General features: G+C 50.9%; 2 protein-coding genes across 2 annotated transcripts in view; both read left to right on the top strand.

The window, feature by feature from the left end:
* Nucleotides 1–2,486: 2,486 nt before the first annotated feature.
* Nucleotides 2,487–5,294, top strand: LOC130120960 (basic salivary proline-rich protein 2-like). The gene is made up of 5 exons (XM_056289789.1): nucleotides 2,487–2,590; nucleotides 2,678–3,499; nucleotides 3,560–4,451; nucleotides 4,558–4,746; nucleotides 5,190–5,294. The coding sequence occupies exons 1-5, from the start codon at nucleotides 2,487–2,489 to the stop codon at nucleotides 5,292–5,294; spliced, it is 2,112 nt and encodes a 703-aa protein (XP_056145764.1).
* A 2,776-nt stretch (nucleotides 5,295–8,070) lies between these two features.
* The window catches only part of marchf4b (membrane associated ring-CH-type finger 4b), a 38,232-nt gene continuing 21,550 nt past the window's right edge, over nucleotides 8,071–24,752 (top strand). The window contains exon 1 of the mRNA XM_056290192.1: nucleotides 8,071–8,529. Within this exon, the coding sequence (XP_056146167.1) occupies nucleotides 8,071–8,529 (459 nt within the window). The remainder of the gene's footprint in view (nucleotides 8,530–24,752) is intronic.

The raw sequence follows: 24,752 nt of genomic DNA, 5'->3' as shown, positions 1-24,752 counted from the left end.
GCTGGGGCCCCGCACGTCTTTCCCCCCCCCCCCCGATGTCCCCTCTTGTGTCGCCCTGTTTTAACCGCTGGGGCCCCGCACGTCTTTCCCCCCCTGATGTCCCCTCTTGTGTCGCCCTGTTTTAACCGCTGGGGCCCCGCACGTCTTTCCCCCCCTGATGTCCCCTCTTGTGTCGCCCTGTTTTAACCGCTGGGGCCCCGCACGTCTTTCCCCCTGATGTCCCCTCTTGTGTCGCCCTGTTTTAACCGCTGGGGCCCCGCACGTCTTTCCCCCTGATGTCCCCTCTTGTGTCGCCCTGTTTTAACCTCTGGGGCCCGGCACGTCTTTCCCCCTGATGTCCCCTCTTGTGTCGCCCTGTTTTAACCGCTGGGGCCCCGCACGTCTTTCCCCCCCTGATGTCCCCTCTTGTGTCGCCCTGTTTTAACCGCTGGGGCCCCGCACGTCTTTCCCCCCCTGATGTCCCCTCTTGTGTCGCCCTGTTTTAACCGCTGGGGCCCCGCACGTCTTTCCCCCTGATGTCCCCTCTTGTGTCGCCCTGTTTTAACCGCTGGGGCCCCGCACGTCTTTCCCCCTGATGTCCCCTCTTGTGTCGCCCTGTTTTAACCGCTGGGGCCCCGCACGTCTTTCCCCCTGATGTCCCCTCTTGTGTCGCCCTGTTTTAACCGCTGGGGCCCCGCACGTCTTTCCCCCTGATGTCCCCTCTTGTGTCGCCCTGTTTTAACCTCTGGGGCCCGGCACGTCTTTCCCCCCCTGATGTCCCCTCTTGTGTCGCCCTGTTTTAACCGCTGGGGCCCCGCACGTCTTTCCCCCCCGATGTCCCCTCTTGTGTCGCCCTGTTTTAACCGCTGGGGCCCCGCACGTCTTTCCCCCCGATGTCCCATCTTGTGTCGCCCTGTTTTAACCGCTGGGGCCCCGCACGTCTTTCCCCCTGATGTCCCCTCTTGTGTCGCCCTGTTTTAACCGCTGGGGCCCCGCACGTCTTTCCCCCTGATGTCCCCTCTTGTGTCGCCCTGTTTTAACCTCTGGGGCCCGGCACGTCTTTCCCCCCCTGATGTCCCCTCTTGTGTCGCCCTGTTTTAACCGCTGGGGCCCCGCACGTCTTTCCCCCCCGATGTCCCCTCTTGTGTCGCCCTGTTTTAACCGCTGGGGCCCCGCACGTCTTTCCCCCTGATGTCCCCTCTTGTGTCGCCCAGTTTTAACCGCTGGGGCCCCGCACGTCTTTCCCCCTGATGTCCCCTCTTGTGTCGCCCTGTTTAACCGCTGGGGCCCCGCACGTCTTCCCCCCCCCCCCCGATGTCCCCTCTTGTGTCGCCCTGTTTTAACCGCTGGGGCCCCGCACGTCTTTCCCCCCCTGATGTCCCCTCTTGTGTCGCCCTGTTTTAACCGCTGGGGCCCCGCACGTCTTTCCCCCTGATGTCCCCTCTTGTGTCGCCCTGTTTTAACCGCTGGGGCCCCGCACGTCTTTCCCCCTGATGTCCCCTCTTGTGTCGCCCTGTTTAACCGCTTGGGCCCCGTACTTCTTTCCCCGTGATGTCCCCTCTTGTGTCGCCCTGTTTAACCGCTGGGGCCCCGCACGTCTTTCCCCCCTGTGATGTCCCCTCTTGTGTCGCCCTGTTTAACCGCTGGGGCCCCGCACGTCTTTCCCCCCCTGATGTCCCCTCTTGTGTCGCCCTGTTTAACCGCTGGGGCCCCGCACGTCTTTCCCCCCCCTGATGGCCCCTCTTGTGTCGCCCTGTTTAACCGCTGGGGCCCCGCACGTCTTCCCCCCCCCTGATGTCCCCTCTTGTGTCGTCCTGTTTAACCGCTGGGGCCCCGCACGTCTTTCCCCCCCCCCCTGATGTCCCCTCTTGTGTCGCCCTGTTTAACCGCTGGGGCCCCGCACGTCTTTCCCCCCCTGATGTCCCCTCTTGTGTCGTCCTGTTTAACCGCTGGGGCCCCGCACCTCTTTCCCCCTGATGTCCCCTCTTGTGTCGTCCTGTTTAACCGCTGGGGCCCCGCACGTCTTTCCCCGTGATGTCCCCTCTTGTATCCTCCTGTTTAACCGCTGGGGCCCTGCACGTCTTTCCCCTGATGTCCCCTCTTGTGTCGCCCTGTTTAACCGCTGGGGCCCCGCACGTCTTTCCCCTGATGTCCCCTCTTGTGTCACCCTGTTTAACCGCTGGGGCCCCGCACGTCTTTCCCCTGATGTCCCCTCTTGTGTCGCCCTGTTTAACCGCTGGGGCCCCGCACGTCTTTCCCCCCCCTGATGGCCCCTCTTGTGTCGCCCTGTTTAACCGCTGGGGCCCCGCACGTCTTTCCCCGTGATGTCCCCTCTTGTGTCGCCCTGTTTAACCGCTGGGGCCCCGCACGTCTTCCCCCCTATAGAAACAGTTTAAAATACTGCATAACAACCTGGGGAACGGCACCACTGCCACATCCTGAAACAATATAACTGTCTTCATTTTGATCATTTCTTGTTTTATTCAGATGTATGCCTGATGTTCAACATGATTCACGGACCCCCCCCCCCCCCCCGAGAGCTTGCCTGGCCTCTCCCGACAGTGACAGAACTGTACGGGTCAGGACCAGAGCATCTTCAAGGGGAGCTTGGGTACCACAGTTTAGGAAGACTACTTGTAGTCAGCCAGCCACTCCAGTAAAAGTGGTGGGAAGTGGACCCCCCTCCCCCTGGTGTCAGAGAGTCAGCCAGCCTCTCCAGTGGGAAGTGGTGGGAAGTGGACCCCCCTCACCCTGGTGTCAGAGAGTCAGTCAGCCTCTCCAGTGGGAAGTGGTGGGAAGTGGACCCCCCTCCCCCTGGTGTCAGAGAGTCAGCCAGCCTCTCTAGTGGGAAGTGGTGGGAAGTGGACCGCCCTCCCCCTTGTGGCAGAGAGTCAGCCAGCCTTTCCAGTGGGAAGTGGTGGGAAGTGGACCGCCCTCCCCCTGGTGTTAGAGAGTCAGTCAGCCTCTCCAGTGGGAAGTGGTGGGAAGTGGACTGCCCTCCCCCTGGTGTCAGAGAGTCAGCCAGCCTTTCCAGTGGGAAGTGGTGGGAAGTGGACCCCCCTCCCCCTGGTGTCAGGGAGTCAGCCAGCCTTTCCAGTGGGAAGTGGTGGGAAGTGGACCCCCCTCCCCCTGGTGTCAGGGAGTCAGTCAGCCTTTCCAGTGGGAAGTGGTGGGAAGTGGACCCCCCTCCCCCTGGTGTCAGAGAGTCAGCCAGCCTCTCCAGTGGGAAGTGGTGGGAAGTGGACTGCCCTCCCCCTGGTGTCAGGGAGTCAGTCAGCCTTTCCAGTGGGAAGTGGTGGGAAGTGGACTGCCCTCCCCCTGGTGTCAGAGAGTCAGCCAGCCTTTCCAGTGGGAAGTGGTGGGAAGTGGACCCCCCTCCCCCTGGTGTCAGAGAGTCAGCCAGCCTCTCCAGTGGGAAGTGGTGGGAAGTGGACCGCCCTCCCCCTGGTGTCAGAGAGTCAGCCAGCCTCTCCAGTGGGAAGTGGTGGGAAGTGGACCGCCATCCCCCTGGTGTCAGAGAGTCAGCCAGCCTCTCCAGTGGGAAGTGGTGGGAAGTGGTCCCCCCTCCCCCTGGTGTCAGAGAGTCAGCCAGCCTCTCCAGTGGGAAGTGGTGGGAAGTGGACCGCCCTCCCCCTGGTGTCAGAGAGTCAGCCAGCCTTTCCAGTGGGAAGTGGTGGGAAGTGGACCGCCCTCCCCCTGGTGTCAGAGAGTCAGTCAGCCTCTCCAGTGGGAAGTGGTGGGAAGTGGACCGCCCTCCCCCTGGTGTCAGAGAGTCAGTCAGCCTCTCCAGTGGGAAGTGGTGGGAAGTGGACCGCCCTCCCCCTGGTGTCAGAGAGTCAGTCAGCCTCTCCAGTGGGAAGTGGTGGGAAGTGGACCGCCCTCCCCCTGGTGTCAGAGAGTCAGCCAGCCACTCCAGTGGGAAGTGGTGGGAAGTGGACTGCCCTCCCCCTGGTGTCAGAGAGTCAGCCAGCCTTTCCAGTGGGAAGTGGTGGGAAGTGGACCGCCCTCCCCCTGGTGTCAGGGAGTCAGCCAGCCTTTCCAGTGGGAAGTGGTGGGAAGTGGACCCCCCTCCCCCTGGTGTCAGGGAGTCAGTCAGCCTTTCCAGTGGGAAGTGGTGGGAAGTGGACCCCCCTCCCCCTGGTGTCAGAGAGTCAGCCAGCCTCTCCAGTGGGAAGTGGTGGGAAGTGGACTGCCCTCCTCCTGGTGTCAGGGAGTCAGTCAGCCTTTCCAGTGGGAAGTGGTGGGAAGTGGACTGCCCTCCCCCTGGTGTCAGAGAGTCAGCCAGCCTTTCCAGAGGGAAGTGGTGGGAAGGGGACCCCCCTCCCCCTGGTGTCAGAGAGTCAGCCAGCCTCTCCAGTGGGAAGTGGTGGGAAGTGGACTGCCCTCCCCCTGGTGTCAGAGAGTCAGCAAGCCTTTCCAGTGGGAAGTGGACCCCCCTCCCCCTGGTGTCAGAGAGTCAGCCAGCCTCTCCAGTGGGAAGTGGTGGGAAGTGGACCGCCCTCCCCCTGGTGTCAGAGAGTCAGCCAGCCTCTCCAGTGGGAAGTGGTGGGAAGTGGACCCCCCTCCCCCTGGTGTCAGAGAGTCAGCCAGCCTTTCCAGTGGGAAGTGGTGGGAAGTGGACCCCCCTCCCCCTGGTGTCAGAGAGTCAGCCAGCCTCTCCAGTGGGAAGTGGACCCCCCTCCCCCTGGTGTCAGAGAGTCAGCCAGCCTTTCCAGTGGGAAGTGGACCCCCCTCCCCCTGGTGTCAGAGAGTCAGCCAGCCTCTCCAGTGGGAAGTGGTGGGAAGTGGACCGCCCTCCCCCTGGTGTCAGAGAGTCAGCCAGCCTCTCCAGTGGGAAGTGGTGGGAAGTGGACCCCCCTCCCCCTGGTGTCAGAGAGTCAGCCAGCTTCCCGGTGTTTAAAAAGCGTCGTAAGCTTTGGTTAAAATCAGCACACACGTGTAATCACAGATACATGTCCTTGCTTTTATATGTTGCACATGCTGTAGTGAATTCGTGGGACAACGCAACCACAGGAACTGCCGCAGCCGGGAAGCGAACCCGTATCGCCGGCACCGCAGGAGACATCGCTAACCGCTCGACTAAAGGGTCAGACCCGCCAGCCACCTAGCGGCCAGCGTGCCTTCTTATCCATGCACGTTACACTACTTCAGCTGTCACTCGGGCATTTTGTTCTGCTTTTTATTCAGAGTAGTTACTATATGTGTCTTAGTCAGGGGCAGCCCAGGGTTCTGGCCTGAACCCGCCTAGGGTTCTGCCTGAACCGGCCCAGGGTTCTGGCCTGAACCAGCCCAGGGTTCTGCCTGAACCAGCCTAGGGTTCTGGCTGGAACCAGCCCAGGTGCAACTGACCGTAGACTTGTGTGTAATTTATAGTTCCGGCCATTGAACAGGCCAGACTGGTTTTTAGAGCTGTTGTCATAGTTTAGGTCAGATTGTTATTTATTGATGTTTCAGGTCAGTTTACTATTTATATTTATTGTTGCTGAATAGATGAAACCCATATTCATTATGTTGTTGTCATATAGGCCAGATTGCTAGTTATATCCCCTGTTTTAAATAGATCAGATTGTATTTATAACTTTTGAGATTGGTTTTCTGATGTATTGTCATGTTTTTACTTCTGTATTAATTGTTGTTTGTCTGCCTGTCCAATAGTTTTCTGATGTATTGTCATGTTTTTACTTCTGTATTAATTGTTGTTTGTTTGCCTGTTCGGGGACTGCAGATGCAAATTAGCTGCCGGCTAACTCTGGTGCAACTGTAAAATTGTGCGTTGTCCCTGTCAAATAGACAATTAACAAAAGTAAACTAAAGTAAACTAAAGTAAACATCAGCATATGAACTCCTTCTCACGGCCGCCATTCCCACCATGGCCAACAGCACCTCAAAACATGTTTGAACGAAATATTTTCATACACTGAAATCACACCTGAGCCTACACTCTTTATATATATATATATGTGTGTGTGTGTGTGTGTATAATGTGCATATATTTTATTTATTATATGCATACCTTGTTTTCATATATGCATGTATTTTATGCCACGTTTTCATTTTATATATATGTATATATGTGTGTGTATGTATGTATGTATATATGTGTGTGTGTGTGTGTGTATATATATATATATATATATACACACACACACATATACACACACACACACACATATATACATATTTACTTGAAGCCATCTCCAGCCAGTTTCACAGGTACTCGCTGGTTGCGTCAGGGCGCTGCGGTGACGTCACGCCTGGGGAACTGATGGTGGAGCTGAAGCTGCAGCCGCAGTTCAGCGGCCAATGATCACCGATGCTTCCGGAGCCACGAATGCGTTCACCTAATAGGACAGTCCGAGACAGACCCGTGTTGGGATTTAATAGATGGATTTTAACGCAGCGACTTGTTCCTCGAATATGGAAATTGGATGTTCCGAGACCACGTCTGTGGAGAGGCTTGACCGGACAGCGATCTGCAGTCGGGCTCGGAGCCGCTGAGAGAAAGCCTGGGATCGGGAGACATACCGGGACAAGTGTCGCCCCGCCAGGTAAGACAGGAGTGCTTCCATACATGGCCCACCCTCCGGTCTTTAGTGTTCGCTGTGACGGGGCCAGGACGTCCGTCGCCACCACCCAGCACCCAACACCCAGCACCCAGCAGCCTGCCCGCCTGCCCGCCTGCCCGCCTGCCTGCATGCCTGCCCGCCTGCCCTGGCATGTGTGGTTATTGTGTGGTGAGTGTGTGGTTAGTGTGTGGTTAGTGTGTGGTTATTGTGTGGTGAGTGTGTGGTTATTGTGTGGTTGGTGTGTGGTTATTGTGTGGTTATTGTGTGGTGTGTGTGGTTATTGTGTGGTTGGTGTGTGGTTATTGTGTGGTTATTGTGTGGTTGGTGTGTGGTTATTGTGTGGTTATTGTGTGGTGTGTGTGTGGTGAGTGTGTGGTTATTGTGTGGTGTGTGTGGTTATTGTGTGGTTATTGTGTGGTGAGTGTGTGGTTAGTGTGCGGTTAGTGTGTGGTTATTGTGTGGTGAGTGTGTGGTGAGTGTGTGGTTAGTGTGTGGTTATTGTGTGGTGAGTGTGTGGTTATTGTGTGGTGAGTGTGTGGTTAGTGTGTGGTTATTGTGTGGTGAGTGTGTGGTTATTGTGTGGTGAGTGTGTGGTTATTGTGTGGTGAGTGTGTGGTTATTGTGTGGTGAGTGTGTGGTTATTGTGTGGTGAGTGTGTGGTTATTGTGTGGTTATTGTGTGGTGAGTGTGTGGTTAGTGTGTGGTTAGTGTGTGGTGAGTGTGTGGTTATTGTGTGGTTATTGTGTGGTGAGTGTGTGGTGAGTGTGTGGTTAGTGTGTGGCGTGCGGGCAACGCTGACGGGTTGCTGATGGAGGGTGGTGTTGCCGCTGAGCTTGAGAGGATGTGCGCTGTGTTGTGTTACGGCTCAGGTTGTCAGCAGTTTCCCTGGCAGACGTGTGATGCTCGTCGCTGCTCTGGATGCAGATTTGGAGGGAAAGCCGGAGTTGCACAGACATGGATGATGACATGACGGTTATGAATGATGACATGACGGTTATGAATGATGACATGACGGTTATGAATGATGACATGACGGTTATGAATGATGACATGACGGTTATGAATGATGACATGACGGTTATGAATGATGACATGACATGTGATGGTGGAGGTGAGAGAAGCGTTGTCTGTCTGTCTGTCTGTCTGCATGCACGTTACTACCAATCTAACACGCGTGTTCTCTTTCAGCGCTTCCGGTTGACCTCCATGGCTTCAGACACGTGTTTGCACCGCTGGGATTGGTGTCTTTGCTGGGACTTGGTACCCGCCTGCCGGGAGACTTAAGAGATACGATCCTCTGAAAGCAATACGCATCTCCACGAAGTAGAGACACGAACCAGCGACATAACTCCCTGCAAACAGACTGGGAAGCGTCCCCCTCTCCCCCTCCTCCCCCCCCCCTCTCCTCCCCTCCCTCCCTCCCTCCATGACAGATAAAGAAGTGCCCGCTAAGTGACAGAGGCGCATGTTGTTGGCATCCGGCGGCATTGCACGGTGCTGTGATCTTCTAGCGGGGAACAGACGGATGCTGCGCGGCCAGGGCATGCTGAAGAGCCGCTGCTGCGTCCTGCTCGGTGACCTGAGGGTGCTCCTGCTGGGGCCGGCGGCACCACCACCGCCTGCGCCGCCTGCGCCGCCTGCGTTGACCCCCATGAGCGGACAGACGGCAGACGGCCGTGAGACGGGCGGGAACGGTTTGTCAGGCGTCACCGTCTCGGACAACAACAACACGTTGGTGCGGGGCCAGCAGCTCGCAGGTGACTGGAGTGCCCCGGCTGCAGGGGGAGCCACTGCGCCGGGTGGAGACCGACAAGTGGCGGGTTGGGTGGATGCGGCGGAGCTGTCGGCAGCCCTGCGCGGCTGCAGCGGCTCCTCCGATGACTGCTCAAAGGGCAAGCTGGAGGAGAGGTTCTCCCTCAGCAGCTACACGGAAAGTGGCTTCAGGACGCCTGTGTGCAGGATCTGTTTCCAGGGGCCAGAGCATGTAAGTGGTGTTAACGTTGATGCTTCTGGGCTTAGATATCTTTCCATTTGATGGGCTGCAGGTGAACCGAGCTACTGTCATTATCCAAGTCACGTCAGTTGGCTAACATCTCTCACTGGCAGAGAGTCAACCCAGACATTAGCTATTCATATTTGTGCAAGACAGCACAGCTAGTCCCGAGTTTCTTCTTCTTCTTTTTTTTACATGAATATCCACTGGTCAGGTTTTCCCTTCCCACTGTCTTGTTAGGATAATCACACAGTTGCTGGAGAGTTCCCTCTGCAAGGCTCCCACTGCATCCATCCCGGCATGCTTACTTTGTGGGGGATAAAAAGACAGCTACCAGTAGGAGGGTAATGAGAGAGCTCGTCCCTCTGGTTGACAAGTGTGGAGGATACAGAGAGATGCCCTAACCACTCATTACAGCCATGTACTCTGATTGTGAACACAGTTCACATGGAAGCACTTACATGGAAGATAAATCAAATCATGTCTGTCACTCTGGTGCTTGCACATGCCAGAGTGAGACAATGACAATTCACGTGGACAAAACAGGAAGCTATTTGGAGACCTGCAGACTCATTAGTCACACTGTGCGTCTTTGCCTTTGAGACCATATTGATGAATAGGACACACTTCAGGACTCGGGGGGGGGTGTGGTGGTGGGGGATCAACTGAGAAAAATCTGAGAGGATTTGACGAAGGTGGGCTGCAGAAAATAAGATTAAATGATAAATGAAGAGCAGAACGTTAGCCATTTGCCGCCACATTAGCGACTTCTCTTTGCTCTGTGAGACAACGTGGACGAATATGTCCCACCCGGCAGTAAAGCAGAGGGTTGTTTATGGGAGAAGGGGGAGGAATACGGCTAACGGGGCACACAGTGAATTCCACAATGGAGCTATGTAGCTGCATTGTCTTTTCGTAACCTAGTTTAGTGTAACCTGCCTTTCAGACTCATCACTCCACGGTTCCACTATTACAGTTCCAGCAGCCAAATCTCCTTTTCCTACCATCAACTAATTACTCCAACGGTGAACTTGAGCATCGTTCTACCTCTGAGCTCAGCCTCTCAAATCATTACTGCCCTGGGATCTAGTTAAGAGAATGGAAGACGAGGCCTCAGATCCTTGTTATTTCAAACGCTCCACAGCGAGGCAGGGGGCTTGCGACGCATACCGAACACAGACAGCCCTGGAACTGTGCAGCGTTTCCCGCGGCCTCCTCTAAGTCATGGTATCGACGCCTCCTTGAGACAGTGCAGCTGCTCAGTAGGCGCTTGTTTTTATGCCGTCTTTTCATTATGCAAGTCCCAATCTATCAGCAGCCTTCCTTCTCCTATCGGCTGTGCCGCCGCGTTGGGTGAAGTCCAGATACAGATCTGCTGAAGTGTAAATGGGCACAGGAGCAGGCAGCTCCATTGGAAAAGAGAGACGAGTGGACGGACGGACTGTCCGGGTGTCACCGCGCAATACAGGCAGCGGGGACACCGTAGTTCTCCCATGTTCTCTCGTGCCCTTCAGCATGTCACGTAGAGCGAGGCGGCCTGTATCTGATCTGACAATCCACCTCCACAACACTTCCATCCCCGCGGCTGTGATTCTCAAGACAGTGTTAGGAGGCGAGAGAGGGGCATGGTTTCTTCCCCTAAGAAGCCTGCTAGGGAAGTGTCTTCGGCTGAGTGTGAGACACAAGAAACCAGTAAAAAAAAGGATTTTTCCTTCGATTAAATACACTGCCATCACATAATCTGACTTTTTCAGGGACAGTCTTTGTGATCTTGGTGAATCAGTCACGGTATCTTTGGTACCACTGGGATTAGACGCATTAGCCCCTAATGAGTCACAGACACGGCGGCATAACAACACACGGGTCAGGCCTGACCGCCCAGCTTTATGCATTGACAGAGAGAAGGAGCGCACAAGACAGCCACGAGAAGCATACGCTGGAAGTGCCTTCTTTACGTTTCGCTGCCCTTAGGACGAGACATGCTCCTTTCATACTGATTATAGCGATAGGTTGAAGGGTTACTTACTGTAGGGCACAAACACCAAAGTACAAGAATCAACACCCCTACAAGGCCCAGAACATGGACGTCCGCTGCATAGCTCTAATATTTGCCCATCACCTTCTACAACACTAAATCAGCGGCTCCTGGCCTTGGCTGGCAGACAGCTGCCAGAGCATCATGGAGGCCAAAGGCTTTGGGTCCCTCTTGTGGCTTACAGCTGCCTTTCCCACCGAGGTGCACGGCTTCCTGACCGAGCTCCATCACAGCCTTGCTATAGTTCAACTGCTGGTGGTAATACACACACCTCCCAGATGTTTGCTCTGGCGATATGTACGGCTTCTAACACCTCTGTGATTTACAGTCCAAATTACTTTGTTGTTTCAAGCCAAAACATCTCTTCTGGTGTTACATTATACCCACACACAGTAATGCATAGAAGGTTTAGCCAGTTCTAGCTGATGTGGCACATTGACAAGCCAAGGGTAAGACCCACAATAAATTCATATCCTTTACCTCAGTACAGACTATTCATCCAGTGTCCGTATACAGCTACCTTGGGACCGCTTTCAAAACATTTTGTATCGGCTATTTTCAACAGGAGCTGAACCAGAAGCTTTTACGAGAGGCCTTCCACACATCCACAGGACAGTCCACTCAAGCTCAAAGCCACATCTAGGTTGACTCACATGGCTCTTGCTTTTGCTGTATTCAAGCTTGGGCTCTTGCACCTCGTTTAGACTTCATCCCTCACAGTACAAACTAGCACGGTTCTCTTGGCATCCTCCTCATCCTCACACAATTCAGCAGATGTAGCGTAGTGGTCTATTCCACTGCCTACCAACATGGGGATCGCTGGTTCGAATCTCCGTGTTACCTCCAGCTTGGTCAGGCGTCCCTGCAGACACAATTGGCCGTCTCTGTGGGTGGGAAGGCGGGTGTGGGTATGTGTCCTGGTTGCTGCACTAGCGCCTCCTCTGGACGGTCAGGGCACCTGTTTGGTGGGGGGGACTAGAGGGAATAGCGTGATCCTCCCATGCGCTACGTCCCCCTGGTGAAACTCCTCACTGCCAGGTGAAAAGAAGCGGCTGGTGACTCCACATGTATGGGAGGAGACATGTGGTAGTCTGCAGCCCTCCCCGGATCAGCAGAGGGGGTGGAGCAGAGACCGGGACAGCTTGGAAGAGTGGGGTAATTGGCCAAATACAGTTGGGGAGAAAAAGAGGGAAAAAATTCAGCAGATGATAACACACCATATGTACCCCATGCCCCCTTTTAAGAGGACTTAAACCAGGGGAGCCATGGCACATTTCTGTGTTTGTGGAAGCCTCTCCTGCTGTGTCATGTACTGTCACGCTGAAGTGCCCCTTTGGGGGAGGGGGAGGGGGGGCTCATTTTCCTCCATCCTCACTTGAGCTGCATGCTAAGAATGTGAGATTCCCTGACGCTTACGAAACAGGCCAGCTCTCACTCCTAAATCCTAATACAGATAATGCACTCGCACAGTTCATTTGTCAGGAGGACAATGAGAGCCCTTGAGGGGCTGAGATAGCATCCTCGCTCCTTTCAGGGCCCACAGCGCCGAGGCACGATGCTTTCTGCATTGCATCCCATGCAGGACGGCTGCGACGCGGTTTCCTGTGGGAGGGGGGGGGGAGGGATGTAAACACTTACATAAGCAATTGAAAAACGTGGGCTCTTGCCAAATCTACTGGCAGGACCTGTGAGGTCGTAAAGCCATGTTATCGCTCTTCTATTCAACGACTCCATTAACTATTACCGAAATGGTTCCCGTAGAATCAGTGGTGTTTGCGAAGGCCCCCGGCTCATGCTTTATGAAGGGTCGTTATAAGGAGATAAATCTGAAACTATGTGCAGCCTGTCGGGTCCATTGTGCAGTGGCTGTATTTCCATTCTGCCCGGCTTGTTGGATATGGTCATAATATCCACAGAGAACCTGTATCTCAGAAGACCGCCAGGGGCGCTTCTGGAGGAAGGAGCACTTCCAAGGTACAAGCTTCCGGTTTCTGTCTCCCATAGGAGACACTTGTCTTGGATCAGAGGACTTACAGCACAAGACAGACATATCACAGCAAAAAAACCAAAAAACCAAAACAAAAAACCACACTTTAAGACCTGACCTGAAGTAAACCCATCACACTATCTACCCCCTCCAAAAAAACCCCACCCCAACGAAAAAACAATCAAATACAAGCATGACAAAAACATGTCTCCATATTCACAGCTCACTGTTTACATATCACAAAACATGCAGACTGTTGACAAGTTACACATCTCTCACGGTACACACTTCCATCCTGCAGTTGTCTGGCTGTCCCCCTTGTCTCTCCTCCACCAGTTGCCTATTCATGACTTTAACTGATAGATCACAGAAGGTTGAACCAGTCCATCTGGACACACCGTTTACTGAGAGAAACGTCTCATCATCATCATGTGACCTCTTCAGTCTCACCTGACTGCAGGTGTCCCCACCCTTATCAATAATATAGTGGTGGGGACACCCGCAGCCACTGTATTGTTTATAAGGGTGGGGACACCTGCAGTCACTGTGTTGTTTATAAGGGTGGGGACACCTGCAGCCACTGTATTGTTTATAAGGGTGGGGACACCTGCAGCCACTGTATTGTTTATAAGGGTGGGGACACCTGCAGTCACTGTATTGTTTAGAAGGGTGGGGACACCTGCAGTCACTGTGTTGTGTATAAGGGTGGGGACACCTGCAGTCACTGTATTGTTTATAAGGGTGGGGACACCTGCAGCCACTGTATTGTTTATAAGGGTGGGGACACCTGCAGTCACTGTATTGTTTATAAGGGTGGGGACACCTGTAGTCACTGTATTGTTTATAAGGGTGGGGACACCTGCAGCCACTGTATTGTTTATAAGGGTGGGGACACCTACAGTCACTGTATTGTTTATAAGGGTGGGGGTACCTGCAGCCACTGTATTGTTTATAAGGGTGGGGGTACCTACAGTCACTGTATTGTTTATAAGGGTGGGGGTACCTGCAGCCACTGTATTGTTTAGAAGGGTGGGGACACCTGTAGTCAGGTGAGACTGAAGAGATGATGAAGGAAGGTTTCTGTCGGTGTGTCCAGATGAACTGGTTCCAGCTTCTGTGACATTCTCACCTGGGTTACTGAGCAGCATCCGACATGTGACTGATAGAGGGACAGACGAATGTCCATGGAGAATGTGCTGGCACAGCGTGTCCCTGTAGTACTGCTCCTCAAGTCGTTGACTCATACTCCAGACACACCAATCCAGAATCTCTTGTGTGGGTTTGAGGTGACCTGCATGTGGTCATCTTGCCCAGCTTGTCGTGGAGTCTGCTTGCCTCGAGTTCACCGCCTCAAGAATGTGAATTCCCAGAAGCCCTTGGGGTCTCCTGTGATTAGCTCCCCACACAGCAGCAGGCAGGCGGGATTTAGGGTGTACAGGAGAAGGTAAACCACGCTGCGCTCTCTGTGGGGCCGAAGGGTTGCTGAGCAGAGACATAATACCGTGATACATGAATACAGTGTGTGTCCACCCTTCATACAAACAAAGAGTGCTGTTTGACTCGGTCGGCGTGAGGACCTTCAGCCGTCAGTGTGTGTCCGTGTACGTGGGCTGTGGGGCCACATCTGTTAGCAGACTCCATTGCTCACTCCCGCCCTCTGTGGCAGGGGATGGGATCTAGGTTTCAGCTCTTGGCTGTGATCAGACCTGTCACAGCGAGTCGTCCGAGTCCCACTGGACAAGGCAGAACTGTTCTGGTGCCCCTGCCAACACACTCCCACTATGGCCATCTGTGGATGGGCCTTTTCTCCCCCTCTCTCCACTCCCCCCCCCCTCCTCCCCGTGCTGCAAACGGGCCGCCGCGCCTTCTGTCAGAGATGTGAGGACACCGATGGCGAAGATGGATCATCTGAAACTTGATTGCTTTGTCTTTTTGCCCAGGCGGCACGGTGGCGCAGTGGTTAGCATGGTCACCTCACACAAGAAGGTCCTGGGTTCGAGCCCCGGGGTGGTCCAAACTTGGGGGCCGTCCCAGGTTGTCCTCTGTGTGGTGTTTGCATGTTCTCCCCGTGTCTGCGTGGGTTTCCTCCCTCAGTCCAAAGACATGGAGGTCAGGTGAATTGGCCGTTCTAGACTGTCCCTAGGTGTGTCTGTGTGTGTCTGTGTGTGTCTGTGTGTGTCTGTGTCTGTGTGTGTGTGTGTGTGTGTGTGGGCCCCGTGATGGCCTGGCGGCCTGTCCAGGGTGTCTCCCCGCCTGCCACCCAGTGACTGCTGGGATAGGCTCCAGCATCCCTGCAACCCTGTATAGGAGTATAGGAGGGGTGGTTTGGATGATGGTGGAGGTTTTTCTGCCCCCACGCTCTCTGCAGTACGTGGTGGAAGGTGGAGGTTTTTCTGCCCCCACGCTCTCTGCAGTATGTGGTGGAAGGTGGAGGTTTTTCTGCCCCCGCGCTCTCTGCAGTATGTGGTGGAAGGTGGAGGTTTTTCTGCCCCCACGCTCTCTGCAGTACGTGGTGGAAGGTGGAGGTTTTTCTGCCCCCACGCTCTCTGCAGTATGTGGTGGAAGATGGAGGTTTTTCTGCCCCCACGCTCTCTGCAGTACGTGGTGGAAGGTGGAGGTTTTTCTGCTCCCACGCTCTCTGCAGTATGTGGTGGAAGATGGAGGTTTTTCTGCCCCCACGCTCTCTGCAGTACGTGGTGGAAGGTGGAGGTTTTTCTGCCCCCACGCTCTCTGCAGTACGTGGTGGACAGCGGAGGTTTTTCTGCCCCCACGCTCTCTGCAGTACGTGGTGGAAGGTGGAGGTTTTTCTGCCCCCACGCTCTCTGCAGTATGTGGTGGAAGATGGAGGTTTTTCTGCCCCCACGCTCTCTGCAGTACGTGGTGGACAGCGGAGGTTTTTCTGCCCCCACGCTCTCTGCAGTACGTGGTGGACGGTGGAGGTTTTTCTGCCCCCACACTCTCTGCAGTACGTGGTGGAAGGTGGAGGTTTTTCTGCCCCCACGCTCTCTGCAGTACGTGGTGGACGGTGGAGGTTTTTCTGCCCCCACACTCTCTGCAGTACGTGGTGGAAGGTGGAGTATTTTCTGCCCCCACGCTCTCTGCAGTACGTGGTGGACGGTGGAGGTTTTTCTGCCCCCACACTCTCTGCAGTATGTGGTGGAAGGTGGAGGTTTTTCTGCCCCCACACTCTCTGCAGTATGTGGTGGACGGCGGAGGTTTTTCTGCCCCCACACTCTCTGCAGTACGTGGTGGAAGGCGGAGGTTTTTCTGCCCCCACACTCTCTGCAGTACGTGGTGGAAGGTGGAGGTTTTTCTGCCCCCACGCTCTCTGCAGTACGTGGTGGACGGTGGAGGTTTTTCTGCCCCCACACTCTCTGCAGTATGTGGTGGAAGGTGGAGGTTTTTCTGCCCCCACACTCTCTGCAGTACGTGGTGGAAGGTGGAGGTTTTTCTGCCCCCATGCTCTCTGCAGTACGTGGTGGAAGGTGGAGGTTTTTCTGCCCCCACACTCTCTGCAGTATGTGGTGGAAGGTGGAGGTTTTTCTGCCCCCACGCTCTCTGCAGTACGTGGTGGACGGTGGAGGTTTTTCTGCCCCCACACTCTCTGCAGTACGTGGTGGAAGGTGGAGGTTTTTCTGCCCCCACACTCTCTGCAGTACGTGGTGGAAGGTGGAGGTTTTTCTGCCCCCACACTCTCTGCAGTATGTGGTGGAAGGTGGAGGTTTTTCTGCCCCCACACTCTCTGCAGTACGTGGTGGAAGGTGGAGGTTTTTCTGCCCCCACACTCTCTGCAGTATGTGGTGGAAGGTGGAGGTTTTTCTGCCCCCACACTCTCTGCAGTATGTGGTGGAAGGTGGAGGTTTTTCTGCCCTCACACTCTCTGCAGTACGTGGTGGAAGGTGGAGGCTTGCTGGACGGTGAATGTGGCTGCTGAACACACAGCAGCTCGTGTCAGTGGGCTGTAAGGGGCTGTGATGCCGGAGGGGTTTGGCTGCCTTACTGCCCCGCCGGTGCGGCTCGTGTTCGGTCCGTTACAGACTGAGAGGCGTCTTTACGAGGGAGACCTGCTTTGAATTCCTTCAGATCTACTTTTTGTTCCAGCTTCGATGGGTGAAACATAAAAAAGGCTGTGAGCGTACATCTTGCTGGTCCCCACTTGACATGAGGAGCAGTATGCTTTAATGAGCTTGGGGCCCGAGGGGAGGGGCTAAACTGTCCTCCATATCTCAGGCTGAGACAGGGATGAAAAGGTTAAGGGATCCCAGAAGAAATTAATTCCAACTCTATTGTGCAGAATGTTTTTGATGGGGTAGACTTCAATTTACTTACCTTCATTTATCTGGAAAATGTTCACTGAATTTTTATCATGTTTTTCCGCAGTGCTCCGCTTCACACACTCGTGTGAAATGATCTCGTGCACTTCCTTTATGTTTCATGCTGGCTGGGGAGTGGCCTCACTGGAGCGACTGGGGTTTAGTGCCTTGCTCAGGGGCATCTTGACAGCAGCTGTGGGGGAAGAAAGAGGGCCTCTCGTTCACCTTCCCTGTCCAGGTCTCCCTAAGTAGGTGTGGGGTTTGAAACAGACACACTTTGGTGACAAGCTCACTTCCCCAACTTCTGACTCGCCATCGCCTCAAGGTTTGGCTCAAAGACAGAGGTCAAATGACTCGTGACCAGCACTGCTTGTTACTCACCTCAGACACACACACACACACACACACACACACACCATGTCACCCGATACTTGTATGGACCCTTCATTGACTACATTCATTCCCTAGCCCTTAACCCTAACCTTAACCTTAACCCTGACCCTAACCTTAAATTGTACCCTAACGTTAATCCTTACCCTGACTCTAACCTTAACCCTGACCCTAACCTTAAATTGTACCCTAACGTTAATCCTTACCCTGACTCTAACCCTAACCCTGACCCTAACCTTAACCCTGACCCTAACCTTAATCCTTACCCTGACCCTAACCTAACCTTAACCCTGACCCTAACATTAACCCTGACCCTAACATTAACCCTGACCCTAACCTTAACCCTAACCCTGACCCTAACCTTAATCCTTACCCTAACCCTAACCTTAACCCTGACTCTAACCTTAACCCTGACCCTAACCTTAAATTGTACCCTAACGTTAATCCTTACCCTGACTCTAACCCTGACACTAACATTAACCCTGACCCTAACATTAACCCTGACCCTAACCTTAACCCTGACCCTAACATTAACCCTGACCCTAACCTTAATCCTTACCCTGACCCTAACCTTAACCCTGACCCTAACATTAACCCTGACCCTAACATTAACCCTGACCCTAACCTTAACCCTAACCCTGACCCTAACCTTAATCCTTACCCTGACCCTAACCTTAACCCTGACCCTAACCTTAACCCTGACCTAACCTTAAATTGTACCCTAACCTTAACCCTTACCGACTCTAACCTTAACCCTGACCCTAACATTAACCCTTAGCCTAACCTTATCCCTAACCCTAACCATTAACCCTAACCTTAACCCTTACCCTAACATTAACCATCATAACTACATGCCTAACCTTAACTCTTACCCTAACCTTAACCCTGACCCTAACCTTAGCCCTGACCCTAACATTAACCCTTAGCCTAACCTTTTCCCTAACCCTAACTACATGCCTAACCTTAACTCTTTACCTAACCTTAACCCTGACCCTAACATTAACCCTTAGCCTAACCTTATCCCTAACCCTAACCCTTAACCCTCACCCCAACCCTAACCCAACCCTTACCTTAACCGTAACCATCATAACTACATGCCTAACCTTAACTCTTACCCTAACATTAACCCTGACCATAACATTAACCCTAACCCTAACCTTATCCTTAACCCTTACCCTAACCCTTAACCATCATAATTACATGCCTAACCTTAACACTTACCCTAACCTTAAGCCTGACCCTAACCTTAACCCTGACCCTAACCTTAACCCTTAGCCTAACCTCATCCCTAACCCTAATCCTTAACCCTAACCCTAACCTTAACCCTAACCTTAACCATCATAACTGCATGCCTAACCTTAACTCTTACCCTAACCTTAACCCTGGCCCTAACATTAACCCTGTCCCTAACCTTAAGCCTGACCCTAACCTTAATCCTGACCCTAACCTTAACCCTGAACCTAACCTTACATTTTACCGTAACCTTAACCCTGACCCCAACCTTAACACTTACCCTAACCTTAACCCTTACCCTGACCTGACCTTAACCTAATCCTGACCCTAACCTTAACCCTTAGCCTAACCTCATCCCTAACCCTAATCCTTAACCCTAACCTTAACCCTTACCCTAACCTTAACCATCATAACTGCATGCCTAACCTTAACTCTTACCCTAACCTTAACCCTGGCCCTAACATTAACCCTGTCCCTAACCTTAAGCCTGACCCTAACCTTAATCCTGACCCTAACCTTAACCCTGAACCTAACCTTACATTTTACCGTAACCTTAACCCTGACCCCAACCTTAACACTTACCCTAACCTTAACCCTTACCCTGACCTAACCTTAACCTAATCCTGACCCTAACCTTAACCCTGACCCTAACCTTAACCCTTACCCTAACCCAAACCTTACCCTAACCTAACCCTTACCTTAACCCTGACCCTAACCTTAATTCTTACCCTAACCTTAACCCTTACCCTGACCGACTCTAACCTTAGTCCTTACCCTGACCCTAACCTTAACCCTAACCTTAACCTTAACCCAATCCTGATTCTAACCTTAACCCAAAACCCAAATCCTGACCCTAAAATAGACCCTTTTCCTCATGGGGACCCATAAAATGTCTCCACAAGGTAGTTGGTGTCAGGTTTTACTATCCTACTGGGGACCAAATGTCTCCATTAGGATAGTAAAACCTAGTGTACATACTCTCTCTCTCTCTCTCTCTCTCTCTCTCTCTCTCTCTCTCATTCTCTCTCTCTCTCTCTCTCTCTCTCTCTCTCTCTCTCTCTCTCTCTCTCTCTCTCTCTCTCTCTCTCTCTCTCTCTCTCAGCCAAACATACCAAAGAGACTAAGAAGGTTTAAATTTACATCTAGGTTTTCATTTGTAGTTTTTGGCTGTAAGTCCCTGCAGAGAGGTATGATGTTATTCCTACATTATTCCCACTTTACCAACATCTCACATCCTTACTTCCATATGCTGCAAAGGTCAAAGGCAAATAGTTCAAAATCAGTATCAAAATATTGCACATGGCTCACATATTAAAGATGAGCGGTGTTAAGATGACGGTGGAAACCCCCGCAGAATTTTTTTTATTCCTGTGTCTTAAAGACGCACTCAACGTCATTTTATGAAAACAAAGAACTCTCGCTCACAGAGGACTTGTTGAAGGGGCTGATGCTGTACGGGTCAAGCGAGCCCTCTTGTTTCTAGATAACTCTGCTCTGAAATAAAGTATTCTTTAAAGAGCGGACATATAAGCAGCCTAATTCTGTCCTCCGAGGTAGAACCGTATGTATGTTAAGCAGAACATTACTTGTACGTTAAGCAGAACATCACTTGTACGTTAAGCAGAACATCACTTGTACGCTAAGAAGAACATCACTTGTATGTTAAGCAAAACATCACTTGTACGTTAAGCAGAATATTACTTGTATGTCAGCAGAACATCGCTTGCATGTTAAGCAGAACATCACTTGTATGTCAAGCAGGACAGCACTTGGGTGTGGAGCAGAACATCACTTGTATGTCAAGCAGAACATCACTTGCACGTTAAGCAGAACATCACTTGTATGTTAAGCAGAACATCACTTGTACGTTAAGCAGAACATCACTTGCATGCCAAGCAGAACATCACTTGTGTGTTAAGCAGAACATCACTTGTGTGTTAAGCAGAACACGTTTATGTTAAGCAGAACGTCACTTGTGTGTTGAGCAGAACATCAGTGGGGTGGGGTAATGGGACGGGTACAATTGTGCAGAAAAAGGGAGGAATTTTTTAAAATAAAGATATGGAACAATATTTTGATCTACAAAATCAACAATTAGAACGTTTGCATGAATGCTAAAACCCTGGCACGGTAATAAAACCAAACACACAACAATTCAACTTTGACTCTTCTGCTTTGTTCTTGACACAAACTGCTGCCTGACCCCTCCCTCCCGACTTACTGCGCCAGTGAACAGTCATGATAAAAGCCTGATCCCTCCCTCCAGTGTTACTGCGCCAGTGAACAGTCATTAGAAGAGCCTGACCCCTCCCTCCAGTGTTACTGCGCCAGTGAACAGTCATGATAAAAGCCTGACCCCTCCCTCCAGTGTTACTGCGCCAGTGAACAGTCATTAGAAGAGCCTGACCCCTCCCTCCAGTGTTACTGCGCCAGTGAACAGTCATGATAAAAGCCTGACCCCTCCCTCCAGTGTTACTGCGCCAGTGAACAGTCATTAGAAGAGCCTGACCCCTCCCTCCAGTGTTACTGCGCCAGTGAACAGTCATGATAAAAGCCTGACCCCTACCTCCTGTGTTACTGCGCCAGTGAACAGTCATTAGAAGAGCCTGACCCCTCCCTCCAGTGTTACTGCGCCAGTGAACAGTCATGATAAAAGCCTGACCCCTACCTCCTGTGTTACTGCGCCAGTGAACAGTCATTAGAAGAGCCTGACCCCTCCCTCCAGTGTTACTGCGCCAGTGAACAGTCATGATAAAAGCCTGACCCCTCCCTCCAGTGTTACTGCGCCAGTGAACAGTCATTAGAAGAGCCTGACCCCTCCCTCCAGTGTTACTGCGCCAGTGAACAGTCATGATAAAAGCCTGACCCCTACCTCCTGTGTTACTGCGCCAGTGAACAGTCATTAGAAGAGCCTGACCCCTCCCTCCAGTGTTACTGCGCCAGTGAACAGTCATGATAAAAGCCTGACCCCTACCTCCTGTGTTACTGCGCCAGTGAACAGTCATTAGAAGAGCCTGACCCCTCCCTCCAGTGTTACTGCGCCAGTGAACAGTCATGATAAAAGCCTGACCCCTCCCTCCTGTGTTACTGCGCCAGTGAACAGTCATTAGAAGAGCCTGACCCCTCCAGTGTTTTTTAAGCAATATATTTATTGAATTTTGTTTGCAAATTACATCAAAACAAGTAATAGCACAGTACAGCAAATATTTTCACCCCCCCCCCCCCATAACCCCGTCCCTATAACAAGTAATACAATTGAAAGCAGGGTTAAAGAAGATAATAAAGATAAAAATTAAATTAATAAAATAATAATAACAATAATTTCTTTCAGACTGATTAGAGGGTGTGGTTTTTTTTTCAGTTGCTTTTACGCATATAAACTGTCAGATAGAGTTGTTCTACTCCCCCAGAGCTTGTTCTTGATTAAGCAAGTTACCAACATTAGTATTACATCTTAAGAAGTACAGAAACAATCCCCAGATTTGATCAAAAACACTTTGTTTACGTCTAACAATATACATTATCTTTTCCATTGACATGTTTGAAGCCATTTCTTTAACCCACATACCAATTCTTGGTCCATCAACACTTTTCCAATTAAGAGCAATTACACGTTTTGCTTGTAATATACACATATCTATAAATCTGAACTCATTGCTATGTAAATGTGGGATGGTAGGATATAAACCAAGAATAAAAAGCTTTGGACTCAATGATAATTTCTTTGACAAAATTTGATCAATCATATCAACAACGTCTTGCCAGAAGGTTTTCACTTCCACACATTCCCATATACAGTGAAACAGCGTCCCGCTTGCCTCACTACACTTAATACAGGTATCAGGAATATTGTCATTAAACTTGTGCAATTTAACAGGAGTTATATATGTACGCATCAGCCATTTATACTGCAGAAGCTTTAGGTTCCTGCTAACTGTCTGTCTCTGGGCCTCTTTACATGCCTCACTCCATTCTTCTAAAGATATTTCCTCCTCTATATCTCCCTCCCATCATCTCAGTTTTGTCTCTGATGATTCATCAGATCCAGATACAAATAAGTCATACATAGTTGAAATTAAACCTTTATCATAACAGTGTTTTGTGACTGCAACTTCTAATATACTAGAAATGGTAGGAATGTCTAATGAATGGCTTTGACAGGATATAAAACTCCTTAGCTGAAGATATTTGAAAAAAGGATTCCTTGGAATGTCATACTTGGTAGATATTTCCTCAAAGGACATGAATACTTCATCCTCCTCCCTGTACATGTCTTGCACTTTCCTTAACCCCTTTTCAGCCCATAATTTAAATCCCCTATCATTGTGCCCTGGTTTGAAATTGGCATTACCCCAAATAGGACTGAAGCGTGACTGGCACATATTTATATTCAAATACTTACAAGCATCGAACCAAACATCAATCATATTCAATATTATAGGGTTGTCTGTATTTCTCTTCAGATATTTACGGTCTGCTGAATACAAATACAGGTGCAATGGTAAGCCTGGTTTAACAGAGCAGGCTTCCAGATCAATCCAAGCTGGGGGACTTCCAGATGAGAAGTAAAACATCATCGACCTTAATTGTGCTGCCCAGTAATACCATTGGATATTTGGACATTTCAGGCCTCCTCGATCATATGGTAGATAAAGTAAAGATAGACGTAATCTAGGACGTCTATTTTGCCAAATAAAGTTGGTAAACAGTTTCTTGGTTTTCGTGAACACAGATGAAGGAGGGGGTAGGGGGACATTCTGGAACAAATAAAGAAATTTGGGAAGTATATTCATCTTTAGGATATTAATCCTGCCGATCATTGAAATAGGTAAGGATGTCCAACGCTCTATCGAAGCAATACTAGCGTCCAGGATGGGCTCATAATTTGACTGAGCAATCTTATTCACCTCAGGGACAATTTTTATTCCCAGATATGTAAATGTGTCTGTTGGGTTGAAGGTAGAAGCATAAACAAGACCATTCTTCCTCTCTGTTTCATTCAGTAACATTATAGATGATTTGGAGTAATTAACTTTATAACCGGATATTTTCCCAAATGTTTCAATAAGGCTTAGGAGCGCTGGGATAGAGTTATGCAGATTTTTAAGCATTAATATCACATCATCGGCGAAGAGTGCTACCTTGTGCTCCAGATGTCCCTCTCGAATTCCATAAATATCGCTGTGTGTCCTCACCGCTATAGCAAATGGTTCTATCGCTAGGATAAAAAGTAAAGGCCATAAAGGGCTCCCTTGAGGGCAACTTCTACAAATGTTAAAAGGTTTAGAAACCTTACTATTCGTCAAAACTTCTGCAGTAAGCCCTGTACAAAGCAATCTTATCCATTTGATAAATGTATCCCCAAGGCCAAATCGTGTTAACGCCTCAAACAGATAAGACCATTCAACACGGTGGAAGGCCTTCTCTGCATCAAGTGAAAGTAAGGCCGTGTCAGGCGCCTCCCTCTGACTGTATAAAATATCGAGCACTCGTCTAACGTTATGAAAACCCTGTCTCCCTTGAATGAATCCGTTCTGGTCTTCCCCCACTACTCTAGGTAGAAGATCCTCCAATATTCTTGCAAGAATTTTACAGAGTATTTTTGTATCAGAATTTAGGAGACTAATTGGACGCATATTTTCACATTTTGTATTTGGTTTCCCCGGTTTTGGGAGTAAAGTGATTAGGGCGCCCCTCATAGATGTAGGGAGAAGACCATTCTCAAAGGATTCCTGAACCATCTCCAAGAGGGGTGGTATTAATTTGGTTTGAAATGTTTTATAAATGTCTATAGGGATGCCATCTGGACCCGCTGATTTTCCAGCCTGCATACACCCAATTGCTTCTGCAATTTCCAATGCAGTTACATCTTGATCTAATACTCTACATTCCTCTTCCGAAATTTTAGGAATATTAAGATTGTCTAGGAATTGTGTTTTCGTGTCCAGATTAGGAGAGCACTCAGAGCTGTATAATTTCCCCTTAGAAGTCTCTAAAGGCTTCATTAATCTCTGTCGGGTCCACTATAGTTCTACCACTTGGGACTTCAATACAATTAATAGACCTTTCTGTTTGTTGTTGTTTAATGCACCGTGCTACAAGTTTTCCGGGCTTTTCCCCCTGATCATAGTAGGACTGTTTGAGTCTCATTAAATCAGCAGCCGCTTTATTAGCTGCCAGTTCATTGTACTATGATCTAAGCAGTAGCAGTCTTGCATGAACATCTGTAGGTATATGTCTATTATTATATATTTCT

This window comes from Lampris incognitus, chromosome 11 (assembly GCF_029633865.1).
Source record: "Lampris incognitus isolate fLamInc1 chromosome 11, fLamInc1.hap2, whole genome shotgun sequence".
NCBI lineage: Eukaryota > Metazoa > Chordata > Actinopteri > Lampriformes > Lampridae > Lampris > Lampris incognitus.
This window is presented reverse-complemented; position numbering and strand designations above follow the sequence as displayed.

What these genes read in the sequence shown, in the direction of transcription:
- LOC130120960 (XM_056289789.1), top strand. Translation starts at nt 2,487, where the DNA reads ATGATTCACGGACCCCCCCCCCCCCCCCGAGAGCTTGCCTGGCCTCTC. An exon ending in CATCTTCAAGGGGAGCTTGG is followed by an intron (nt 2,591 to 2,677) that starts GTACCACAGTTT and finishes CCCTGGTGTCAG; the next exon opens with AGAGTCAGCCAGCCTCTCCA. An exon ending in AGAGTCAGCCAGCCTCTCCA is followed by an intron (nt 4,452 to 4,557) that starts GTGGGAAGTGGT and finishes CCCTGGTGTCAG; the next exon opens with AGAGTCAGCCAGCCTTTCCA.